A 27,747-nucleotide genomic window follows, 5' to 3' on the forward strand; every position below is an offset into this window, starting at 1 on the left:
ACTTAAAGCTCGTGGCTATAGATCAGAATTTCATATTTAAAAAAATGTGGCTTAAAAGAGCTATATTTACATGGGGATGATTGTCTTTGAAGAAAATGAAACAATACAAAGAGGAGAAAATGGGCTTTTAAGGAAATTGGCTCCCATAAGGAATGGCTTTCCTGGGTCATTCAACCTGCCAAAGCTTGTTTTAATGGCTAATTTTCCACATCTGCTTAATTAAACAGTAACTCTACTCCTGATTTCATGTCTAGATCTGCATCTTTTGGACATGTGACTGTCTCCTGCATTGTTTTGTTTCTGTATTGTGTCAGCCAGTCAATAAACATTTATTAAGTGCCTACTATAAGCTGGATGGGCACTGTAACTATATTATAGTTATTAGAATTATTAGAAATAAACATTAGAATAATGTCCAAGGTGAGAATTTGGGATTTTATTTTGAAAATGGGATGCTACCTAAATGAAGACCTTCATTTGAATTTGGAAGCTCAAAAAGGATTTGAAATAGGGAATGTATGTAAAGGTTATGTTCTAAAATATCAGAAGGATTGATGGCTCTGGGTCAAGGATGAAGTTCAGGGATGGTACCTGCCACATAGTAGGTAGGCACTTAATAAATGCTTATTTCCTTCTTTCCTTCCTTCAAGTTTGAGGGAGTGAAAGAGGAAGTTCCTTGATGGGATTCAGCTGGAGGATTATGATGTCCACAGATTATTTCTGAGTATTCAAACTTTTCCCCATCTCTGTTGTTATCCCTCCCTCTCTTAATTCCCCCCTCAACACATATAGGTGCGCACGCGAATACACACACCAGACACACTCACATATGCACACACATACTTCTGAGGGTCAGCTGGGAACATACTGTTTGTCTGCAAACACTGATCCTAAAATTTAAAGTTCAAGGATAGTGCTAAAATATAGGTTAATAAAACAACAAGGAAAAAATTGGGATTAAAGATATAGAACAAGGCTCAGTCAATAATTTAATTAAGCGCTCATTCTATGTCAGGCCACTTGTCAATTTTCAGGAAGATGTTATTTAATAGGAACTGCTCCTTTTCTTTGATTAGCTCTTGAAGGACTAAAACTAACCTTCTCAGTGATATTAGCTTGATCCTGAGCTGATTCTGCCTGGGCTTTCACACTGAAAGCCTGGTCTCGAGTCCTTAGTATCTTGGTTTGCAGGTTAGAGATTTCATCTTCTAGTGTAGACTGTTGGCTTGATATGTGTTCCAGCTCACCTTCTGTCTTATTGGTGAAATTTTCAGCCTATTTTTTAGGAAGAGATTAGAAAGGCAAAAACTCTTATTTGTGTCATGTGAAACAATTGGAATCTGAGGCAGCAAGCTTATTACCCTGATTCCCAAATCTTTCAAGAATGAGAAAAAGCATATTACTGTAAAATAATTTTGTGCATCATTAAGAATAGAGTCCTGCAGTATACTCTGAAAGATTTTCCTCCAAATGGGTCAGATATCTAAAGGAGGAAAATAATTTCTTAGTTATCTAGTCTAAATTCTTCATTTTGTAAATGGGGAAACTGAAGCTTTGAAAGGTTAAATTACTTATTTAAGATCACTAATAAGTAGTAGTTAGGATTTGAACTAAGGTTCTCTGACCCCATTTAAAGTTTTCTTGGCAAAGATACTGGAGGGGTCTGCCATTTTCTTCTGCAGCTCATTTTATAGATGAGGAAACTAAAGCAAACAAAGTTAAGTGACTTTCTCAGAATCACACAGCTAGCAAATGTTAGAGGCTGGATTTGAACTCAAGAAGATGAGCGTTCGGGTAGCATTCTATTCATTGTGCCACCTAGCTATCTCAAAGATGGTACAGAATGAAAAAATAAGACATTTTCATTTCTTCCCACTTTGCATTCGATTTTTTTGTTGACTGAATAAAACAGTATCGGATTTCCAAGGACCAGAAAAATAATTCACCTGGAATAGCCTGATCTCCTTATGAAGAGTTCCTTGACCTTGGCAATAAAGAATAAAACTTGATATCCCAGGATCTCAAACTTGAAAGGGGTCTTAGAAAGCTCAAGTCTATGAACCTGAAGAAGCTCCACTATAAATGTACTTGACAAGGGGAATCTCTAGTGAAGGTGGAATAAGAAATACCCACCACTTCCTAAGGCAGCCCATTGCACTTTGGGTTAGCTCTGATTGTTACGAATCTAATCTACTTCTCTGCCATTTCTACCTGTGGCTTCTAATTATATGTCCTAGAGTCATGCTGAACAAGTCTTTGCTTGCATCAAGGCATTCACATAATTGAGGATTGCTAGTAAGTTCCAGCTAAGTCTTATATTCTCCAGGCTAAATATTCTCACTGACTTTAATCAATCCTCACATAGCTCAATCTCAAGGTCCTTTATCATCCTAATGTAATTAAGTTGAGGGTCAGAGCAACAGCCCAGGATTAATCTTATAAGTTGAAATGCTCTAAGATGGAAACTTGGAAAAAATAGGTGTGAAATTAGTAAAATGGATACTTTCCCTTCAGGTATCTTCTCATTTACCACCACATTGCACTCATTTTAGACTTCTTTGGCTTTTGCACCATGTCCTCCAGTGAGATACCTCTCCTTTGATCACATTCCAACTTTCTTTTGTGTATTGTCTTCCCCCCCATTAGATTACAAACGTCTTATATTCAGAACAATTATTTTTAAATTTATTTCTCAGATTTTTGAGTGCTAGGTTCAGCCCCCATCCCCATCCACAATTAAGAAAGCACAATTAATGTGAAGCTATACAAAACATTTCTATAAGTCAAGGTATGAAAAATATTCCCACCCTAATGAAAATAAAAACCCTCAAGAAAAATTAAGTTAAAAAGAAAGAGGGAGCTAGAGAAAGAGAATGCTGCAATCTCTATTCAGACACAATCATTTCCTCCTCTGGGTATGGATAGGATTTCTCATCATAAGTCCTTCAGAATAGTTGTGAATGATTGTACTACTGAGAATAGCAAAATCATTTACAGCTGGTCATCCCAGAACATTGCTATTACTTTACATACAGCATATTTCACTTTGTTCATGGAAGACTTTCCAGTATTTTTTTTTCCTGAGAACATACTGTTTATCATTTCCCAGAGAATGATAATATTCCATCACCAACACATATACCAAAGTTTATTAAGCCAATCCCCAATTAAAGGGCATCCTCTCAATTTCCAATTTCTTTTTGTCCTGAGAAGAGAGCTTCTATGAATATTTTTTGTACATATAGGTCATTTTTCTTTTTTGTTTGTTTGTTTTTCCTGAATCTGATCAATTCCCTTTCAATTGCTCAGACTAGACACTTCATCTCTTGCCTTTGGGCATCTTCATTTGTTGTTCTCATTCCTGAAATTCCCTCCCTTCTCGTCTCCCTCTCTTAATTTCTGTGGCTTCTTTCAAGTTTCAGAAAAAATTTATCTCCTGCAAGAAGTTTTTCCCAATCTCTAGAGCAAATCTTTAGAGTCCATTAAGTCCAACTCTTTTATTTTACAGGTAAAGAAACTGAGTTGTTGGGAGGTTTGTCTAAGGTGAGAAAAGTTGCAAATATAGAGGTGGATTTCAATTCAGTCTCTGATTCCAATCAGTGTTCTTTTCCTACCATACCATGCTGTCTAGCAAGATAGATAGGATTCAATTCCTTCAGAAGCGTGTCTACTTGTTGGCCACTGGGCCGAGGTCTTATATTTATATTAATTAAAATAATGTGTACAGATAGTTTAAAACTGGACACCCAGTCTTTCCTCCTTTTCCTTCCATTCTGATTATTACAGAAGACAAAAAAACCAGAGGAACATGAAACATTTTAAATTTTTCTAAAGTTTTAAGCGTTGCCTTGGCTACATCACCACCTAGTGAACTTATCAACTGATGATGATGTACTATCCTGATCCAGTGATCACTTAATCCAGCTAGAAATGGAATTTCTTTATTTGTATAAGTGTTGGGCCTGCCTTCTAATACTGTGAGTATCAAGTGAGAGAGTTAGTACTGCATTGTCATTGTATTCTATTCACGTTATCATCCCATACGAGAATTCAGGACAGTTTCAAAGTAAATGCAAAATACCTTCAGTATCGTCATTTCCATTTTTTGTATCTCATCAGTCAGCTGTTTAACAACAGAGTTTGTTTGTCTTTGGATGCTTTCAGCACCTTTCAAGTTTTTCAGCATTTCTTCCAGGGTGTTCACAGTTTCCCTACATCAAGAGAATAAAATATCAGATTCAAGCCAATCTAAAACTCTGATATTTTGATTCATCCTGATTCCCATTTCATTTAACCAAAAACATGAATGAATTGGTTAAAAAGTATATTTAGATTATTTTTAAGTAAAGAAAAATGATAAAAGTGTCTATGTTTTAAAAGCTAGATATTTATGACAAAACCTAGATACATACACACATATACATATAAAAGCATATGATGCATATACACATATAGTATAAATATTAAGGACAGAGTAGTGTTGTGGATAGAGAACTGACTCCATAGCCAGGTGAGAAGCAGAAGGGGAAAGGAATTGACACTCATTAAGCATTTGCTATGTGCTAGGCACTGTACTAAGCACATTATAAGTATTATCTCATTTGATCCTCACAATTACCTTAAATGGTACAATCATTATCTCCATTTTTTTTTTTAGCTTAGGAAACTGAAGAAAATGGAAGTTAAGTGAAATACCTACGGTCACACAACTAGTAAGTGTCCAAGGCCAGATTTAACCTCAGGTTGTCCTGAATCCATACTGAGAGTATTTACTCTTTTTACTACCTTGCTGCCTTTGGGTTCAGATTCTGATTAGGGCATACGCTGGCAAGTCAGTGTGACCATACATGACTCTCTTACTTTCTTAGATCCCACATCACTTTAAGATTATAACTAGCAATTAAGACAACTCTTAGATACCACCTCTCAGATTGGCTAAGATTATAGGAAAAGATAATGATAAATGTTGGAGGGTATGGAAAAACTGGGACATTAATACATTGTTGGTGGAATTGTGAACTGATTCCAATCTTTTTGTAGAACAATTAGGAAATACATAACTCAAAGTGCTATGAGACTGTGCATACCCTTTGATCTAGCAATGTCTCTACTGAGTCTATATCCCAAAGAATCATAAAAGAAAAAAAAGGACCCACATATGCAAAAAGGTTTGTGGCAGCCCTTTTGTAGTGACAAGAAACTGGAAATTGAGTGGATGCCCATCAGTTGGAGAATGGCTGAATAAGTTATGGTATACGAAAGTAACGAAAGTTTATTGTCTATAAGAAATTATGAGCAGGCTGATTTCAGAGAAGCTTATAAAGACTTACATGAACTGATGCTGTGTAACGTGAACAGAAACAAGAGTACACAATAACAACAGCATTATGTGTTCATTAAATATGATGGACTTGGCTCATTTCAACAATGAAGTGATTCAAAGCAATTTCAGCACTGAAAGAGAGAACCAGAGACTGAATGTGGATCAAAGCATAGTATTTTCACCTTTTTTTCTATTGTTGTTTCTTTTCTAGTTTTTTTTTCTTTCTCATGTTATTTTCCCCTGACAATTATGGAAATATGTTTAGAAGAACTGGATGCTTAATTTATATTGGATTGCTTACTGTCTTGGGGAGAGGGGAGGGAGGGAGAAAGGGAGAAAAATTTAGAACACAAGATTTTACAAAGGTGAATGTTGAAAACTAACCTTGCAATATTTGTAGAAATAAAATATTATAATTTATAGAACAGGTTTTGATCTGTATTGGAGGTTGGTCTTTCTTCAGGGAGAATTCTATATACCAATGAAATAACAGACTCAGACCCAAAGTGAGAACATAGGACATGAGAGTAGAAATTAAAGATACATATCTCATTAAAAAAATCTGTCATATGTTGAAAATTTGGAAATTCATTTAAATTGTTCCATTTTTCACGTCCATAAAATGGAAATAATATGTCCTTTACTTACCTCCTTCCCCTCCATTCCATATACACCCCTGGTTCTAGTGCCTGCCTACACCTCCAAAATAGCCTTACATTTATTTTGTATTTCTTTTTTAAATAGAAAAAGCAAAGCATAGTGGACAGACAACTGGCCCCATCATTAAGAAGTTGGATTCAAGTCCCTTTTCTGACCCATACTGGCTATGTGATCCTGAGCAGATCATTTATCTCTTCATTATCCCTAGGTGACTAATACTCTAAGCTGCAAAACTGTTACTGATCTTCACTGGCAAAGGGGGTTTCTTCACTGTGAATTGCCAACACTGACAGAATCCTACGTTCAGTTCCTCCATATTAGGAAAATGGACAGTGTGTACTTTCTGATTCAGTCTCCCACAGGGATGTTGAATCAGCCTGTAAATGACTGCTTCTTGTTCTCTTACTATGTGGTGAAGAGGAGCGTTTTGATTGGCAACTGAGCTAGATACTAATTAGCCAAAATTTATCTTTCTTCTTTGGCTCTGTATAAATGAAAAGGATGACCTGCAGTGGGCCAAGGGCAGGAAACAGTCATAAAACATCTACATTAGCCCTGAAGTAGAGAGCAGGGATTTCTGTTACACATTCCCAGAAGCAGGTTCACCAAACATCCATGTGTTGTTTAGTCGTTTCAAACTATTTATGGCTCCATTTAGAATTTTCTTGGCAAAGATACTAGAGTGTTTTGCCATTTGCTTCTCTAGCTTATTTAATAGATGAGGGAATTTAGGCAAACAGAGTTAAGTACCCAGGGTCTCACAGCTAATAAGTATCTAAGATCAGATTTGAATTCACTCAAGATGAATCTTCCTGACTCCAGGCCTGGCTTTCTCTCCACTGCAACAACTAGCTGCTTTAAATATCTGGTGGGAGATTTTATCAGTCAGCACATACTGCCCACTCCTGGGAATTGGGAATTGGATTCTCATTGATCAGTCCCTTGTTACACATCTCATTTTCCCCAATAAAATGCAAATCTTTGGGGGGAAAAGTGTTTAATTTTTGTCTTTGTTATTTCCAGTGTTCAGCATAGTGCCTGGCACAAAGTGGGTACTTAATGGCTACTGATTGATTTTCATGAGGATCAAAAGAGAAAATAAACTGGAATACTATATAAATGCCAACTGTTATTACTGTCTACTTTATAAAATGCAATATGATCATCATCATCTGATTCAAGTTCCCTAATTCCTAAAACTTTAAACAGCAATGTTAACAAATCCTTAATGGAATGGAGGTTGGGGGTGAGGAGTCAAGAGGTTTCACAGAGAGAAAGAGTGTTTTTAAGGTTGGGTATTTTAAAGCTGTGTTTATTCAGGTTTATTTGAGCCTGACTGAAATTCCATCCTTTCAGCAGCCTAGTCAGAGGTTAAAATGAAAAGCATTTCAAGTGATACCAGTCTGTTTAGTTGTTGGTCTGTCTCTCACTTAGTGATCTCATCTCAATCAATATATATGGGATATTTAGAACTGAGCATTTAAAGTTATATGAAGAAGAAAAATACTAAAACTTTAGCAGAAAATGAGAACATTTTTGTTAGCATAACTAGATATTTTTGTACCCAGATAAAAATCAGAAAAATTTCAATTCAATTTTAATCCATCACAGAGTCAAAAAGTGTTTAACTACTTGCTATATGCCAGGACCTGTGTTAAGTGAGGGGGAAATTAAATGATTCCTGCTTACATTCTACTGGGGGAAGCAACTTATATGTCTACAAATAAATACTAAATATCCACATGGTAATTCTGAGATATGGAAGCTGGCAACAGTTGCTGATGGTGTATATGCAGAAATCAAACATGGCCTTGTATTGAAGGTTATTCAGTCAGTGAATAAGTATTTATTAAGTGTCAGTGATTATGCTAAATATAGGAAATACAAAAACAATTCTGGTCCTCAAGAAATTTCCATTTTAATGAGAGAGATGCAATCTGTGTGTGTGTGAGAGAGAGTGTGTGTGTGTATGTGTAGATATAGATATATTCACAATCTGGGGCTTCCAACTAAGTCTGTAGTATTTAGCATGAGAATTGAATTTCCTAATTCTTGGAGAAAATGTTGTTTCAATGAGGCATCTGAATAAAGTCAAGCTTTAGTATGAGAATTTTAGGGAGACGGGATATTCCTTATTCTTCAGAGTTCATGTGTGGTATCATATTAATTTGGGGACTGATTTTAGATATGTGGAGACAGCAAAACAGAAGCTGCAGATGAGTAGGAAAGATGGTCTTGAATATATCTCCTGATTTCTAATAGCCTTTCTGCAGACCTTGGAGAATTTTTTCTTTGATGAGATCAGGGCCTCTTTCTTGGTTGATGTGAGATCTCATCTCCTTCTCATTAAAAGAACGCTTTCATTCGGTGCATTTTCTATTATAATCTCTATAAATTTTCCAATTTCTATTTGCTTGGGTAAATAGGTTTACTCACTATTCATTATATGTGATGATCTTTTGTGTAATGAGCATTAGAGGCAAGGGGCCAAATTGGTGGGTATAAGCTTGGAGCAGCCATTCCTGTAAGGGAGATCAAGGAGGATGATTTTTTTGGCTTGTTTGTTTAGTTTTGAATTTTTTGTATCCACAGACCAGCAATCTTAAGTGTTTGTTGGGGGTGGGGTGTAGAGAGGTATAATTTTGGTCCAATATCACTGGAGAAAGGATGAAAGAATGCTCAGATTAGTGGTACTTGAGAGGCTTACTTGTACCTACTTTCCAGATATCATGCAAATGCACCTCTTTTGAACTACAGTTAGACAACTCATCTAGGTATACAAATCTTACAAATCACCATACGTAAGTATATATAAAATCTCTAGAAAATGGCAAAAAGTAATTCTGGGAGGGAACACCCCAGCATTTGGGGGAGTGGACAAAGTTTTAAACAAAAAATGATGCTTAAACCTGATTTTTGAAGCAAATTTTAGGGAACTTAGAAGGTCTTGAACTTAGGGCCTCATCTTCCTCATCTTCAAATATGGCCTCAGACACTTATAGCTGTGTAATCCTGAACAAGTCACTTAATCCTGTTTATCTCAGTTTCCTCAAATGTAAAATGAGCTGGAAAAGGAAATGGCAAATCAATGCAGTGTCTTTGCCAAGAAAACCCCAGATGGGATCAGGAAGAATTGGACATGACTGTAAACATTGAACAACAACAACAACAGGGAAAATAGGTAAAGATAAAATTCAATTCAGGCTTCAGGAACTGCTCCATATACCATAATTGCCCTATTTTTCTATATTGCAGAATCTCTCTCCAAAATAAATTTCCCCTCTTCTCCTCTAACCTCTAAAATTTCCTCCTGTACACATTCCAATAATTTTCTCTTCAGTTCAATAGGCACTCACTCAACAATAGTTGAGTGTTATACTAGGTGTAACACATTGAACTACATGAAATTTTGTCCTTTCTATGCCCTTTTTGTTCAACCTCCCTAAATCCCTTCCAGGCTATTTTCATTGCTCATTTCATCTCTAATTACACTGTTTTTTTATGTTAATATAAACCAGTATGGCATAAAGCAGTTAGATCTTCAATTGAGTTCCAATAAAATTGTAATAAAAGTTTATTTATATAGTAGATGCTCAATAAATGTTTGCTTTTAATCTTGTCATTGATAATGTAGTCATCCATATCACCTGATGGTGCTTGTGTAGTGAGCCACAGTTTCCCATGGTTATAAAAACAACAGGATGGAGGTTCCTTTTTGCTTGGCTAAGTCAGCAAGGACAAAGGAAATTCAGAGCTGGTTAAATTGTTCATAGTCTGATGTAGTATAAGGAGGTAATAGACCATTAGAAAGGAACCAAGTCACTAATGAAAACAGGAAACAAGCTTCCCTGCTCTGTCTTATTATTATCGTCTGGGATATTGAGTCACCTTGTTCAAGAACTTGGCATTCATTATGCAGCTCTGGATGCTGTACTTCTAACTCCATTTAGATTTCATGATGCCCTTTGGCCAACACTTTTCCAATTGCTTATAAGAAAATTCCCTATTAGGGAGATGTTGGTGGGAGAGGAACACTACAAACCAGGCCATTTAAAGGTCACTTGGAGAAATTAGGGCTATTTAGGTTGAAAAAGAGAAGTCTGAGGGGTAACCTTTATTTTCAAGTATTTGGAGATTTATCATGTGGAAGATAAATTAGTTTTGTTTAACCACAAGAGGACAGAAATGGGTGCAAGATGTGGGAATTGCAAAGATGCAGATTTAATGTTATTGTAAAGGAAAACTCCCTAACAGCAGCGACTCAGAGTGCCTTGTTAGGTAGTAAATTTCCTGTTACTGGAATTCTTCAAACAGACAGTGTGAGGGATATTGTGGAGGGGATTTCCTCTCAAGATTTAGGCTGAACTTAAAGGCTTCTGAAGGCCCCTGCCAATTCCATGATTCCTTAAGAACAATGGGAGAACTTTACTAAAAAAATACTTACTCGGCATCTTTAGATTTCTCTAAAAGCGTCTGTGTTTCTGTGACTTTTAGTTTTAAGCTGCTCCCTGATGCTTGGTCGTCCTCACAGAGTTTCATAAGCAAATCTATTTTGTCAAGCTCTTTAGTTAGATTTTGTGAAGTTATTGGAAGGTTGAGATCAAGGACATGATTTGCAACCTTTTCTATGTCTTCCGGTGGAACGTTCTCATCTTAAATAAGAATGCAAACATAGTTAAGGGGGATTTTCTTTTCTTTTTCTTTTTTCCTTGCTTTCTTTTTACCAAACTCAGAGTCTCTTAAGGATATTTAAGCCAAAACAATAAACATTTATTAAGTCCCCACTATTTGCCCACTTCACTGTGATAATATTGTGATCCAATCACAAATTAGACCATGTGACCCAATGAACTAGACAGGTAGACAGAGCACTCAGAATGGTGGTTCTGATTATATCCCTGTTACTGTTCAATCACTTTGACTTTCTACCCTGTGAATAATGAGACAATTGGGTCCCCTTCATCGCTTATAAAACTATGCCAAAAAACTAAGAAAAGAAGGGTTTTTTTTTCCACCATGAAGAAAGTTTAAGAATTGCCCGTTTATTTCTATAGCAGTAATCATTCAATTCAATATAACAAGCACTTACCGAATGCCTCCTTCATTTTAGGCAATGTGCCAGATATGGAGGTTACAAAAAATGGTCTCCGCCCTCAAAGAACTTACATTCTTTTTCAAGAGCTTATATTTTATCTAGTATTTATGTGCTTTCATACTGATCAAAGTGAAATGAGATTAATCTCTATTTTGTTATTATGGAAAACATTATCCTTTAATTGTGGTATAAATTGCTGAAGCCCAAATAGTAGATTTCATTGACTGAACTCAAGGAAATTTCCTCTTTTAAAATATAAAACATTTTTTTTAACTAAGTAAGCTTGAGACATTGAGTTCATTTGTGTGGGTTGTATGTTACATTCTAGGATTTATTAGTGAATTATGCTTACTCAAAGAACCATAAATAAGAGCACAGAATTTAACATTTTGAGAATATTCTAAATGGAAAGCTGTATGACCTTGAACAAACAATTTAACCTCCATGGCCCTTGATTTCTTCGTCTGTAAAAACGAAGGGGTGAAACTAGATGAGTTGTAAGGTCCCTTGAGTGAACAAGAGTTTATTATTTCAAGATTACACATGACAGGCCATTTCCTGTCCTTGAACTACATGTGTAATTTCTAACTAATATAAATTTGCTTTTCTTATGAAGCAAAAGCAGTTGGATAATAAAAATGAAATTGAGATGAGAAACCACCAGCAGCAAGCACACTCTTTTCACAGATCACTTACCTAGCAAAAAGTCCTTTGCTTTGTGGATGAGGGCTTTTATCCTCTGTTCTTCTGGCTCTATTTGGTCTTTCATACTCTCTAGCTTCTCAGTTAGCTGCAAGGCTTTGGTCTTAGTAAGTTGAGTTAGTTTTGTTATGTTTCTTATCTGGAAAGAGATTTTAAAAGTACACAGTGAGAGAAAAGAAAAATACAATTGCTGAGCTCAGCAGTTTTGTTGAACAGAATAAAATCACTCATTAAGGACAAAGTAGAAAGCTGAGTAGTCACATTTTAGTAGTCCCATTAGGGCAGGGACTGTGTTGTTTTTCTTCTTTGTATCTAGAGTACTAATAATATTAGCTAATATTTATATAGGACTTTAAGGTTCACAAGGCATTTTACATATCTCATTTGATCTTAATGATCTTATCTTACATATGAAGAAACTGAGGCTGAGAAAAGTTAAATGACTTAAATTTCTGAGGCTATAATCAAACCTGCCTGGTACAAAATTATGAACATTTAGATTATTTTTTAATTTATTTTTTCAATTTTTAAAAAACAATAGTTTTTTTATTTTCAAAATATGTGCAAAGATAGTTTTCAACATTTATCCTTGGAAAATTTTGTGTTCCACATTTTTCTCCTTCATCCCACCCTCTCCCCTAGATAGCAAGTAATCCAATATATGTTAAATATGTGCCATTCTTCTATACATATTTCCACAATTATCATGCTGCACAAGAAAATCAGATCAAAAAGGAAAAAAAAACTGAGAAAGAAAACAAAATGCAAGCAAACAACAACAAAAAGGTGAAAATACTATATTGTGATCCATATTTAGTCCTTACAGTCCTCTCTCTGTGTACATATGGCTCTCATCATCACAAATCTATTGTGATCACAAATATCACAATATCACAAATCACCTTGTTGTTGAAAAGAATCATATCCATCACAGCTGATCACCACATAATCTTGTTGTTGCTGTGTACAATGATTTCCTGGTTCTGCTCACTTCATTTAACATCAGTTCATGTCTTTCCAAGTCTCTCTGAAATCATCCTGTTGGTCATTTCTTACAGAACAATAATGTTCCATAACATTCATATGCAATAATTTATTCAACCATTCTCCAGTTGATGGGCATTCTCTCAATTTCCAGTTTCTAGCCACTACAAAGAGGGCTGCCACAAACATTTTTGCACATGTGGGTCCCTTTCCCTCCTTTAAGATTTCTTTGGGAGATAGGCCCAGTAGAAACACTGCTGGATCAAAGGTATACATAGTTTGATAACCCTTTGGACATACACAGATCTGAGAAGTAGACTATCCTTGAACAATTAGATTCTTAACAAGTATTTGTTGTTTAACTTTTTAAAATTATTACTAAAAAATAATCATGATCAATTTTCACTATAATGTATTATTGTACTGTGGAAACATTATCTTTGAAACACATTTCAGATCTAGGTTTATGTTTCCATGATCAAAACCAATATTGAAAAAAATACCAATTTAACATAGATTGTCTTTTCTAAGAAATGAAAATAAAGTCAGTTCAATCTGACATTTATGAGCTTCTGCTATGGGCAAGGCACTACAGATAAACAAACAAAATATGAAACAGACCTAACCCTCAAGGAGTTTAATTGTACTGGGGGTGTGTGAGAGAAGATACAACAAATACATAAGTGAAATCATACCAAAAAAAAAAGAAGAAAATGTTCATAACTGGTGGGAGTGATTCAAGGAACTTAGGAAGCTCTCATGTAGAAGGTGATATCCGAGCTGAGTTTGAGTTCAAGATTTAAAAATGGGGAGTTTAGGAGAGAACATGTATTAATCAGGCATGCATGGTAGACAATACAGATGCTATTGATAGAGCAATGTGTCTTGGGAAAAGTCAGCAGGTCAGTTTGACTGGAATGGGTAGGGACATTTTGGGTGAAGCTATAAGAAAAATTCTGGAAGTTTGTTTGGAGCTCAATTGAAGAGAGCTTTGCCAAACAAAGGGTTTTATTCTGGAGACAATAGGGAACCAATAAAGTGTCTTGATTGGCATGAGTGACATGTTGTAATCTGTTTTAGGAATATTACTTTGACAGCTGTGTGGAGGATGGAATGGAGAGGGGAGAGACAGGAGACTGGATCAAGTTGGAAGGCTATGACAATATTTCAGATGAAAAGCAATAGAGTCCCACTCCAGAAGAGAGGATATACAAATAGAGAGGAGAAATGTATGCAAGAGTTATTACATAGGAACTATCAATATGAGTTAGCAACTGATTTGATATAGAGATAGAATGATATTTTTGTTTTTACAAAACTTTATCCAAGATGAACAACAAGTAATGCAATGAATAGAGTGACAGGTCTGTCACTCTGGAGTCAGGAAGATCCAAATTCAAGCACTTACTAGCTGTGTGACATTGGACAAAGTACTTAATCCTATTTGCCTCAGTTTCCTCATCTGTTTGATCCAGAGAAGAGGCAAATCACCCTATTATCTTTGCCAAGAAAAGACTAAATGGGACCATGAAGAGTCATACATGACTAAAAGGAATAAACGATAATGATCCAAGTCTTAGTAGAAAATAATTGGTTGTATTTATAATTGTCACTATGAATAATATGTTGAAGAATTTTTATTTAATTTTACTAAAAGCCTAGACTATAGGAAAAATTTTAGACCCCCAAAGTACCTTAGAAGTCATCTTGTCAAACTTCCTCACTTTACAGATGTGGGAACTTAGCCTAGAGAGTTTAAATGACTAGTCTAACGTTACATAGCTAGTCAATCCCAGAGCTAGACACAAGTTTCCTGATTCCAACTACAGTATCGTTTCTGCTGCAGTGACCCCTCTGTTTAACTTGACTAATCCCTCAAATTCTACTAATACACAGTATTTCAAAGTGAAAAAGAAAACATTCAACTTTTTAGTAAATGATTTTATCTGGGAGTGAGCTGCAGAAATAAATTACAAATATTTGGTACACTTAGATTTGAAATTAATTGTAAAAGGCTTGTAGTCTGGAAAATAAGATTCTAATCTTTAAACGTGTGACTTTCGACTGACATTCTTGTGCTTTTCTCTATGATACATGGAAACAAAACTGGGTTGGAATAGAACAATGCTGCCATTAAGTTGGATGTAATCACGTAAATCAGTGTCAACATAAGTGGGGCTAATTATAGTTGGAACATCACCCTTAACCTGGATATAATTCGAAAAAAAGGCTTTAGTTTTTTTTTTTTTCATTTTTGTAGCTTTTTGTTTTTGCTTTTTATATTTTTTTTTAAGTTCAACACAGTTTAAGTTATGGCCAGTGGTGAATTTTAAAGGAAGAGAGAAAGGAATTTTAAAGGAAGAGTGAGCAAAAATGTGTCTTAATTTTATCTTTTCTGGGGGAATATTTTCCTAAATTCCCTAGTTTCTCATTCTAAAGGACAGTATAAAGAATTTAGGTATCAATCATAAAAGTATGAGTGATAGAACTAAAGATAGTGGAAAAGAAATTCAGTAGTGTAGCCTAGTGGGTACTCTATTGTATAGCAAAATAAATTGTTGAATGGTTTCATTTTTCAGTCATCTGATGCCTGTCATTATGGGTTTCTAAGTCATTCTCCCATTTTCATTTTAAAATTGTCCATTTTCCTTCCTAATCAAGCAGAAGATAAAACATTTCTATCAGTCAGATAGCTTTCCCCCCATTTTTCTCCTTCAACACTACAATTCTGTTACATTGAAACTAAATTTTGTTAATGATCTTTATGGATTATCATTTAAAGCAAATTATTTGACACAAAAGAAATAACAAAGGTTAGTTTTGTGAGATAAAAGTCAAAGTTTGTTAAGCCTATATCCACATAATATTTTTTTAAGAAAGGGATAGTTTTAGCATAAAACAGTTAAAGATCAAGTTTAAATGAAAATAAGAAAAACTCAACGTTATTATGATTTTAAATATCAATTTTCAACAGTTAGCTTATAATGGAAGATTATAAGTAATCATAAAATAGAGAAAAGCAGTATGTATATGTGTAAGGGAAAGATTCCTCAGAAGAGCTTTATGAGATACTCTGCTAAATTCTGATAACATCAAGATCATTAATAGATAAAATCAAATGGAGGACAAATAAATACAAAATGAAAAAATATTCTCATATTCTAGATGAGAAAGTGGAAATGCCATGTAAAAAGATAAAGTTAGGAAGAGGGGCTAAATCTGACTAAATCTGGGCTGGAAACACGATAATTTCAAAGGCTCTAAGGCATCAATTTTCAAGAAAATTCAAAGAAAGACCATAATAAATGAATGAAAAAAGGCACAAGTGCTACTGCTATCAATAGAGACAACTGAAAAAATTCATTTTTCTACTTTCTTATCTCCATAAAATCTTTCTGAAAATCAGGTTCCTTGAAAAAAGGAGGAGGGAACAACACCTTTTTATAAATTATTTTCAACAGACGATTTTCAAGGTCACATAAATGACTGAAAAATGTGGCAAACCTAACATCCCATTATTTATTGTTGATTATATGAAAATCAGTTTCAAAGATTAACAGACAATCTCTCATGCTTTTGTTAAGATCATAAAAGAATCCTTGATAAATGAAACAACCAAGATATCCTCATTCACTGATCCTTAGATCAATATCAAATGAGGCACAAAATAAGGAGGCTTATGCTTGATAAAACTATTAATCATTTGTGTGTGTGTGTGTGTGTGTGTGTGTGTGCATAAGATATCCTGAACAGAATTTAGCTGGAAAAGGAAATGGGTTTCTCCAGATGTTCCTATAGGTGGATGACTTTGTATTGATTGTATTGAGCCCTGGAATACCATAGGTTCTCCTCAGTTAAGTTCTTGGCCACTCAGAAGAGACTGTTCTTATTACAGAGGAAAAACCAAGTGGATAAACAATTTTTATTGCCCAGATTATGACACAGAATTGTGTGGTTAACTCACTAGGTTATATAAGTAATTCTCAAACTTTTTGGTCTCAAGACCTTTTTCAAACTAAAAAATTATTAAGGCCCTCGTTGTTTAGATGAAATATGGGTTGTATCAATTGATATTTGCCATACTGTAAATATCATTTAAAAAGATTTATTTTTTTAAGTAACTATAAACTCATGTTAAAAGATAGCATATTTTAAATGAAAAATATATTTTCTGAAACAAATTGTGTAGAGTAGGATTATTTTACCTATTTTTTTTGCAATGCTTTTAGAGATCTAGCTTAATTGAAGACATCTGGATTCTTAGATCAGCTTAGCCATTCAATTTATTGTGGCTTAGTTGAAATATATGAAGAAAATCCAGCTTCATAAAAATATGTAACTGGAAAAAAAGGAGGCATATTTTAAAAGGCAAATAATATCTTACCACTAATGTGAAAATAGTTTTGACTCTGGACTTCCTGAAAGAGTCCTGTTGTTCCACAGTTTATGAATCATTGAGTTAGACCATCAGTCTGTACTGTATATGTTTGGATATCATTGGAGATAACTCATGAACTGATTAGAGGATGGAGTAAGGAAAAGGACAGTATATTGAACTGTGTTTGGGAAACTACATTGTATATTTAATAATCTGACTTTCCGACATATACAACCATCCCCCTTAAAGACGAATATATTCACTGGGTGATGTTATGGCTTTAAATCACAGAATATCACAAACACTGAACAATCAAAATTATGGATGACTCTAAGGGCAATATGAAGAATCATATTGTTTAAGTAGATTGGACCACACAATGATTTACTCACAATAAGTGATGCAGAAGACATCATTTGGGAAATGTGTATTCAGAAAATAATGTGGGTTAGTCATGTAAAGAGAGGGAGGAATAAGAACTAGATAGCGTGAGTGCTTCATTGGTACTTATGAAATGGAAAAAAAAAAACGTTTTTAAAGGAAAGGAAGCTCCTTTAGGGATTGTTTAGGGAAGGAGATGGATGAAATTAGGATAGAATGAGGAGAGATAGATGGCATGTAATGGCCATTAGTATACAAAGGTCACTAATCCATTAAAGAATCCAAGTAAAGAAAAACAAGAAGTTAAAAAATTGTGTTCTTTTGTAAATAAAGCTAGAAGGAAAAAATAGGATGGCTCCAAATTAGTATCAGTACCAATATGTTGAAATTTCTGATAATATATTACAAATTGTTACCAAAAAAGTAACTTGAATCACTCTTTTATGTTTTCGTGAAGTTTAAGCCAAACTGATCCTTGACATTCTGAATGGTTTAAATATATTATATCAGAAAATTATTGGGTTCTTTCTCCATTCTTTCATGAATTCATTGCACTGTGAGGGCACAGCAGTCTTCTCACTTCTTTTTACATTGGTATTTAATGAAACTATATTTTTCTGTAATGTGGTTAATCTCTTTTCTGGTATAGATAGCATGCCTTCTTTTTCCTGTCTTCTTTATGGAACTCTGGCTCTGAAGTTAAGGAACATCTGAGATTAAATCTGAATCCAAGCATTAACTTTGTAGCCAGAGGAAGATTTAAAATTCTCTCAGCTCCAGTTTCCTCATTTGTAAAATAAGAATAATAGCATCCATCTCACAAGATTTTTGTGTAGTTCAAAAAATATATTTGAAGCACTTTGAAAACCTTAAAGCTGTATAAAAATTATGATGGTGTTGATAATAATAATGTCCTTCAATAAATTCTCTACCAAAGTTTTAATTGATACAATGGAGGACCTTTTCTTGTTTTGCTTCCCTGAATAGAATACCATATACTGGAATCAAAAATTATTTTACTGTTGCCTCTATCATCTGTTTCTAGCATGGTGTCTAGCAGAAACAACAATAACAACAACAAACATTTTTGTGGCACTTTAAGGTTTGCAAAGAACTTTATGAAGCATCTTCTTGATTCCAGGTCCAGTGATCTATCCAATATGTTACATATCACTTTATAAATGCTCACTAATTGATTTTTTATAAGTTCCTCATTAGATTGTAAGCTTTTCTATTAGATTGTAAGCTCTTTGAGGGCAGGGACCGTTTTCTTCTTTTTTTGTATTTCTAGTGCTTAGTATAGTTCCTGGCATATAGGAAGCACTTAAATATTGATTGATTGATTGATTGATAGGTACTAATGCACTGATATTAAAAAGTACTCAGTGTATGCTGTTGCATCTCATTTTTGACTGGCCCATCTACCTTTTGGGTCTTGTATGTTCTCAATAAGATTTTTTAGGCCATTTTTTCTTGACACACATCTTAGGAGAATTCAATATCTTGCTTTGAATGAGGTAACAAAAGTTATCAAACAATAGTTTCAAGAAAAATCTTTAGCCTGCTATAATTATTTACTTCTAAAATAATTAATCTGATATTCTAATGTTGTTTCTGAACTATTAGAAGTGGGTTTTTTTTCTTTTGAGTCTAATCCTCTTACTGTAAAACTATTCCATTCCCCCACTCCCACTCCACTCCAAATCTTTCTCAACTGGGATTTAAAAAAATCTTCATTTCTCTATTTTATGGCTCCCTAACTATATTGATCCAGTTAGGTGACCACAGGGCTAAGATTAATACTATCTTATCTATACTTCAGCATTCAAAATTGGCTAAAAGATGTTATGTACCTGCCTAATTGATGATTGACTAAGAGTTGAAACAGTTTCTTGACAGGCTGTATCCATGTCATTTAGATACAAATACAAAATCTTCCTAATTCTTGTCCTCCTTTCTTCTCTTCTGTAAGACAACAATAGGCTAGGATTCTCTATAGAAAAAGCACAGATATGATTATATTGGTAGATTTCTTTCTACTGCAATCATGCAATGCATGATCTCTTTAAGGTTTGCAATATACTTTATAAATATGTGTAATCTGACTTTCTCTGACCCTGGTTTTTCAGCATGCAGGTGGTTCTAGGCAATTTGAATAAGGAAACTTCCCAATCTAGTCCTCTTTGCTAATAAGTCCAATACTCTGATATTCATTTGATTAATATGGTCATTATTCATTTATTCTCTCCCACTTTCTCTCATTTGGTTTTTTAAAACCCTCCAAAGAAATGTAAATCTAGAATGCAAGTAATGCTGCATTGGCCAAGACAGTTCAAATTAATAGCTTTCTTTAAGACCTGGAGTTGGAAGGTCGACTCTAGAGAATCACAGAATATTGGAAGTGCATTCCCTGAATTCAGAAATGAGTTATCTAGTCTAAATCCTTCATTTAGAGATGATAATACTGAGGTCTGGAGAGGTCAAACAATTTGTCCAAGATGGCAGCTTTCTTGACTAGTTGTTGCCAAAAGAACTAGTTTGAGTTCTGGCTATGGCATTTACTGGGTGAATGAACCTAGGCAAGTCACTTGTTTTTTCTCCAAATAAGTTTCATCATCTATAAAGTGGGATCCTTGCCCTACCCACCTCAGTGGTTGTGAGGAATATGATTTGTAATCTGTTAGGTGTGATTGCAATGTGAAGGATGTTGTTATATATATGCTTACTTACTAACTAGGAAAGGGAGGAAAGGCCAGTACAGCAGGTATCCAATCCCAGCCCTTTTCTGATACTGGCTGCTGGACTCCATTGCCCTAATACTTCCTCTTTGTACAATATGATGCTTAAAATACTTAAACATCACTTTAATATAATCCACGAACCCACTGTCCAAAGAGGGTTAGGTATCCAAAAAGCTAAAGGATTCCCTTATGGTCTAATCATACCTCTAGCACAGATCAGTGGCGTGGTCCTTCAGAATAGCCCAAAGAAGATGGAATGTGTGATTAAGAAGCACGCAAGTCAGCTGTTTCAAAGGCTCACGGTCCCGGGGCCAGTCAGAGTGTCCCACATTTTTGGGTTCACTTGGGTATGTGAAGGATAAAGGTTAGACAGGGTTATGCTTAATGGGGATTCTAAACATAGTGCAGGTCTCTAGCAGGAGATCAAAGAACCTCCCAGGCTGTCCTGCTGACAGGGAAACAGCTCTGGAATCTTTTTTAGCTAGACTAGGGTATCTTTAGTCGCTTCTCATATCATTGGGAGCTGTTGTCATAATGAATCCTAGATAGATGAGGAGACAGAAAAATAAGTTCAAGCTCAGATACTAGCATATTGGGCAAACCTCTTGAGTGCTCTCAGACTCATTTTCTTCATCTATAAAATGGGAATATAATAGTACTTCTAGGGTTGATCAAATGAATTCACATATGTAAGGTACTGGCTATTATTATTTAAATCAGTGCTCTGAACGGTCACTTTCTGTGACATCTCCCCCAAAATATGCTGATGGCAAATGTATATGTGACTAAGATATCACCAATATTTATTATTTGCATGTTATAGACAAAATACTCAAATCTCCCTTGCCCTTGCTTCTCCCTTCTTTTCCCTCCCCTCCTCTCCTCTCTTCTCCTCTGTCTTTTATTTTATCTATTTATTTTTTCCCCTCTTTTCTTCCTTTCTCCCTTCCTCTCTCCTTTTTTTCATTCTCTTCCTCTCTCCCTTCCTTCCTTTCTTTCTTCCCTTCCTTCTCTTTTCTTCTTTCCCTCCCTTCCTCCCTCTTTCCTTCCTTCTTTTCTCTTTTTCTAAAGAGATATAGATATAACTATAGAAAGATAAATATAGATAGATATCTGTTTGTCTCTATATTTATCCACACACATTGTAAAAAATAGTTCACTCATTAAATTCAGGTCCATCTTATTGAACAGATGGCAGGCTTGTATCCCTTGGGCCATATCATAAAGTTTTGTGAGTATTTTGCACATTGAGCAACTAAGAATCCAAATTAAGTCCTTGTATACACAATCCCCAATGTAATCCTTATATTCTTTGCACTTGGCCTGGGGGCATGGCCCACATTTTTGACTTCAGAAATAATATTCTCTGACCAACTCTGGGAGTTGTATTAGCATTTAAAAATTTTTTTCTCAAATAAATCAGCCCAAACTGACTCAATCCTGATTTGTTCCTTAGAATTGTACTAACCAAAATTATTAAAGTTGATCCTCAAGGAGCTTACACTCTAGGTGGGAAAAGAACAAGCATACAAAAAGAACCAAGAATGTGACTGAAATATAAGTAAGTACTAAATGACTAAAAGTAGAGTCTGCTCTCAAGTAGTTTACAATTTAGTTCAGAGAATGAAAAACTAAGAATTCAACATCGGCCATACAAGTGAAATGAATGGTAGTAATTCAGAGGAAGTTGCTTTGATCTACAATGTCTGAGAAGGCTTCAGAGAGTTAACACTTTGGTTGGAACTTGAAGAATGTATAGAATTCAGAGAAATAGATTGGGGAATAAAATAAATTCAGGCACTATGTTGAAAACTTAGTATATATGCCATCTTCCTCATAAAACCTTTATGCCTTAGAATACACATAGTACTGTGTTTAAACTTTTTTATGTTCTTATTATATATTATTTTATTTATTTTAAAAATTGTAATAAATCCTTTTGCATTATAGTTTGTGTATGCATGCATGCTTGCCTAGTGCAGTGTAAGTACTTAATATTGACTGAATCAAATTAGTTTAAAAGTTAAATAATATGATCATATTTGATAAGTATGGACAAATGATATAAAAGCTGAGACTTTCCTTCAAAAGTCCCTTTTAACATTTTGTAATTTGTGAGTTTCATAAGATTGCCAATAAGCGCTTGAATTCCTAGAAGATTATTTTTTTTGCTTAGAGACCTAGAGTCATGTCCCTTTAGGGGGTAGGATTCTTGTAAATTTCCGTATGTTGCTTGACTGAAAGAATGCATGACACAGGTACAGTAAATGAAAAAAGAAATAAGCACACTTCTGTAATCTAAAGTATAGATAGTAAATCAAAAGTTTAATCTTTTACTCTTGAGAATATCCACTTCAAAAAATCACTGTTGTCTTTTCTCAATTCAGAGATGTTTACTTCAGATAATCTATGTGCTTAGTTAATTATTTTCCTTGGAAGGTAAATTGCATGAAGGGAGAGTCCATTTTTTAAACTTTGATAAATTTAGTTTTTGAATAACAGAAAAGTTATATAGTTTCATTTTCATTCACCTACTTTTTCTGAATAATGTCACATTATCATTTTACTGTTCAAGCATAATGGAATGACATGGGATTTAATTACCTGATTCTCTGATAGTTGTAGCTGATTAGTCAAATTATTAATCATAGAGTCAGTTTCCTCAGCTCTCTTGGCAGCATCCCTTGAAAGGGATAGGGAACCATTACAGTTTGGACCTCCACAAATCCTGTGCTCATCTGCATCTTTACACAGAGCTCCCCCACAGGGCGAAAGAATACATGACAAGTTACCTGGAGTTCCACACACCTAAAAAAAGAATATGTTGTCAGAAACTTGTTTGAAGTGCAAAAGCTCAGAAATTTGATACTGATACAAGGCATATTAAAAATTCCATTTAATGAAATATGAAGTAGCACAGCAAATTGTTAATATTTGCCTGAAAGCAATCACTGTACATGGTCTGCTATTCCAAATTTTATTACACCTAAGCATTTTTAACTTTTTATAATAGTTTTAAGGGTTTTATATCGATTAACATATTTTACTTTTCTAGCTGACTTGTAAAAAAAATTAACTAAAGTAAGACAAGGCTACCAAATTGCTTGATCAAGTTTTTATATTAATACATTCCAGTGTGATGAAAAAACACTCATGATGTTTCGGAAACAATAGATCAAGAAATTAATAGGTACCATTTCTATTATTTGGATTTTGAAAATATTGCCTGAGGAAAGTCCCCCCTGAGTTTTTTAATATTGGGGGTTACTCTAGCCCAGGCTGAAAGTGCAATGGCCACATTCAAGACCTGATCCTGTTAGTGACTGGCACAGGAGTTTCAACCTTCTCCATTTCTGAGTTGGTCTGTTTTATCCCTCCCTTGGGCACTTTGTTGTTTTTATACTCCTGGGGAGTGAGAGAGAGAGAATAACCATATTGGTGTTGAAGTTGGGTTGGACACCCAATGGACTTAACCCTCGGCAGGGCAGAACTCCAGAGCCCAAGAGAACCACCAGCTTTACCCTCCACAGTGGCAGGGATTACAGATGCTGTACCAAGCTAGAGAGACTTTCCAAGAAGAACAAAAATGTAATGGAAGAAAAACTGAAGAGATGAGATAGAAATCACAGAATAATTTTAATGTATAATGTTTTGTTTACCTTTTCATTCAATTTTTGGATATCTGGTGTCTGGATCTGTTTTAATTTTTCCCGTGAGAAGTTTACTTTTGAGGTTAGTCCAGCTATCATAGTAAGTAAATCATTCTTGGTATTTTCAGATTGTTTTATGATAAATATGGTATCATTAATTTTCTGTTCTGCAGATAATGACATTTGATAATATTTCTCGATCATTGAGGTATCTGTATCAATGTAAAATGTAGTGAAAAGACAGTTGAGAGGAAAGCTTGTTCTATATCAGCCATCTCGATCCATCCCAGCAGCCTTTGTCTTCCCTCAAATTATTTTGAGTCTATTTTGCACATACCTATATAAGTTGTTACTCCCGTACAGTACAAACATTCCTACACTTTAAGTTCCTTGAGGGCAGGAATCTTTCACTTTTGCTTTTGTATTCCTAGAACTTAGTATAGCTCCAGGGATGCATAGGATCACATCCTCTAAGTTTAGAGATGAAAGACATCTTAGAAGTCATTTAGTTCAATCCTTTCATTTTACAGATGATAAAGCAGAGTCACAGAGAGGTAAAATGACTTTAATCTTTAACCAATATCACAAAGTAATTATCATCAGAGGTGAGATATGAATTAGTGACTTCATTGGTATTCTTTCTCTTGATTATCTGAAGACAGTAGAACCATGATTTATTTCTTTTCTTCTTCAACTAACTCTTCCCCCCAACATTGGTTCTTTCATTTTCTTTGAACTTGCATTTAAGGCTGTAGAATTATAGACTTATTATACTGAGGAAGTTTGCCTAGCAGTATGATGGACTTTTTAGGAAAATATAAGGAAGGAAAGAAAGTACTCTGGCCATGTCCTCATGGTCCTTGAACATCTATGAGGCTGTTCTTTATTACATCTACACTGCATATTTATCGACTGGTGGAATAACTAATCTTTAGATGTACTCACTTCTCTATTTTATCCGAGTTCATCTTTTTAGTCTCTGCCATATACTATAGTTTAATGTGTGCATATTCTCTTTCCTGATATGAAAAAAATTCTGAGAAAGGCTTCTTATCTCTCTACCCCATTAAAACTATCAAATAAATACAAAAGAAGTATGTCTTTCTTTTGTGTGTCTTTTTACCATATTTCCTTCTCCTTAGCAATCCAAAAATTCTGCTGTAACTAAGATTGTGATTTCTTCCTTTGCCAGATCCTGTTATTTTGACTATGATAGTAGCAGACACTATAATTAAATCAATTTGGGTCCCAAGAGCATTTAGGTTCCAAGGAATTTGGGAGTCTCTTATGGCTCTTGGTGTTGAATAATGAATAGTTATATAATTATACCATGAATAATTAAATAATCAGTGAATAATTATATAAAATGAGAGGCAATGTGGCATAGTAGTTGGTGAGAATGATCCCAAGAAAACCTAGGTTTAAATCTTATCTTTGATCATAACTAAGCTCTTGTTGACTTCATGTAACTCTCTAAAATTGTAAGTTGTAGAACTATAATAATGTATCTTGAAGAGTTTCTTACTTGGAGTTCACTATAATGATGTGTATAATTTTTTATATGTGTGCAATTCAATAAATGTATACATACGTGTTTATGCATACATATATGCATAAACATATGTATATGATTTATTTATACATATATATAATTATAAGTCATTACACTTATTATAGCAATACTAAGATTTGGCAGTGTGGCCAAAAAAAAAAAAAAAAGAAAAAAGAAAAAGAAACTGGACAGAAAACAAAGGATTTGGGTCCCTGACTTTGTTACTTATTATCTTTGTGATCTTTGGATAGACAGCCTCTCTGATCCCTAGTCCTTATTAAAATAGGGATAATATTTGTACTACCTGACTCACAGGATTTTTGTAGGACTCAAATGAGATAATGTAAAAGAAACGGGAAAAGTCCTTTGTAACCACTAAATATTTATTGTAGAGGTTTTGATTTATAGAGGTAACATTGTAATGAGGAAAAACTCTGCTAAGACAGATTAGTACTTTGCCTGTAGTTTGTGATCTTAGAGGGTTTTGTGGGGAACTGAGACTTGACCAAAGTTATACAGCCAGTATATATCAAAGGGATTACTTGAACCCAGATCTTTATGGCTTTGAGACCAGTTCTTTATGTTTTTTAATACTATTTTTAGGCACTATTGTGAATATTACTAATAATAGTTAACTATATCCTTATATAAGCTATAAATTATAATTCTAGATTTTAGGAAGCTGGGAATCCAAAAATTTTGTCCTCTCCTCCCTACTCCAAGCCTTATTCATTCAGGCCATACTTAAGACTACCCAGACATTCACTTAATCTCTACAAGTGATTGGATCTTCCCAGTGTCTTATGAGAATTTTAATTTTTTTTTAGTGAATAATAAAACAGGGATCTTGCCAAAACCTCATACTCTTTTTTTTCTGAATTGATGGGAACTTAATAATTAGTGTTATACAAAAGGAATGAGAATGTGTTTTGTAAGGATGAGAATATGGTTTATAAGGATGAGAATATGGATAAGAGCTGTTTCTGTTATTTCCCCTGGGCTACAGGACGTCCAGCAACTCTGGGATTCTTCTTTATCCCAGACCCTTCATGGGTTTATAATTACATACTACTTTAGTTAGTCTCTGGTGTATGTTTAGGTTACAAATTGTTGGCTGTAGTTCTTCATTTAAAGAAAGAATGGTTTTAAGATCCCAGAAATGTTTAAAAAGCTGAAATATTCATGTGCAAATAATACTTTTAAGGGGTGTGGTTTTGCTTTCCAAAGCGCTTAGGCACTATGGCAATAGCACAGTATAAGTAACTGATGGAATGCAATGGTATTTCATCAGCTGCCAAGGGGGAAGTTCACCAGATGACTGAAATGCATTTGGTTTCTTACCCCTGATGCTGGAATTGCTGACATGGGAGGCCAAGTGTACTTTTTTCTGCAAGTCTTCGAGTAGATCATCCACTTCTTTCCCAATGCCCACCAAAGTTCCATTCAGATCTTGGAAGTCATACTCTCTATTCACTTGTTGACTTATCTGGTCAACCTGTGTTCTAGAGAAGAAAATCATGTTTTAGTTTAATGATGGTTCTTTTCATTTATATAGCACCTTCTAGTTTTTAAAGAACATTATACATTCTCTCATTAAACTTTCAATACATTTAATACCTCAGGGAGAAGAGAACTAAGAAACATTTCACAGTATCAAAGTTGAAAGGAGACTAAGCAATCGTTTAATCTCCTGTCTCTGACCCCTTTTCAGGTTCTCAGGAAGAAAATTTAAGATTGCATTAAGTAAAAGGTGTTAGGTATTGTAAAAGTCTCAGTGTGGAAGTTTAAGGTTGCACTAAGTAAAAGGTGTTAGATATTGTGAAAGTCTCAGTGTGAAAGTTTAAGGCTGCACTAAGTAAAAGGTGTTGGGTATTATAAAAGTCTCAGTGTGAAAGTTTAAGGTTGCACTAAGTAAAAGGTGTTGGGTATTATAAAAGTCTTAGTGTGAAAGTTTAAGATTGTACTAAGGCTTCTGGGACTTTGCTGTGAATGGATATATCCTCTCACCTAATATGAAATTTATACAGATGGGTACAAAGGATCATGGATCCAGATGGGAAGCTTCCTTGGAAGCTATCATTTTATAGATGACGAACATGAAACTTAGGCTGGTTAAGTGATTTCTTCAATTTGTCTTTTGATTAAATTTATAGTTTGAGGATTTGGGTGCTAGAAACTCACTAGCTATTTGATCTGGGGCAAGTGACTTGGCCTAGCTGAACCTTGGTTTTCTCATTTTAAAAATGGGGATAATTTTAAAATATACAAACTATTTGTAAAT

At 34.6% G+C, this 27,747-nt stretch overlaps 1 protein-coding gene across 3 annotated transcripts in view; it reads right to left on the minus strand.

Annotated features, from left to right (window-relative positions):
• LAMB4 (laminin subunit beta 4) overlaps positions 1–27,747 on the minus strand; it is a 138,224-nt gene that overhangs the window by 14,428 nt on the left and 96,049 nt on the right. For 2 of the 3 annotated variants that reach the window (XM_023504778.2, XM_031938766.1), the window contains 7 exons: positions 26,808–26,968; positions 23,924–24,126; positions 22,869–23,072; positions 11,775–11,919; positions 10,428–10,635; positions 4,082–4,211; positions 1,099–1,275 (listed from right to left, as the gene is read on the minus strand). In XM_023504778.2, the coding sequence (XP_023360546.1) occupies positions 1,099–1,275; positions 4,082–4,211; positions 10,428–10,635; positions 11,775–11,919; positions 22,869–23,072; positions 23,924–24,126; positions 26,808–26,968 (1,228 nt within the window). Of the gene's footprint in view, positions 1–1,098; positions 1,276–4,081; positions 4,212–10,427; positions 10,636–11,774; positions 11,920–22,868; positions 23,073–23,923; positions 24,127–26,807; positions 26,969–27,747 lie in introns of those variants that run through there. The other variant, XM_031938767.1, reaches the window with a different exon arrangement.

The sequence above is a fragment of the Sarcophilus harrisii genome, chromosome 5, assembly GCF_902635505.1.
Source record: "Sarcophilus harrisii chromosome 5, mSarHar1.11, whole genome shotgun sequence".
NCBI classification, from domain to species: Eukaryota; Metazoa; Chordata; class Mammalia; order Dasyuromorphia; family Dasyuridae; genus Sarcophilus; species Sarcophilus harrisii.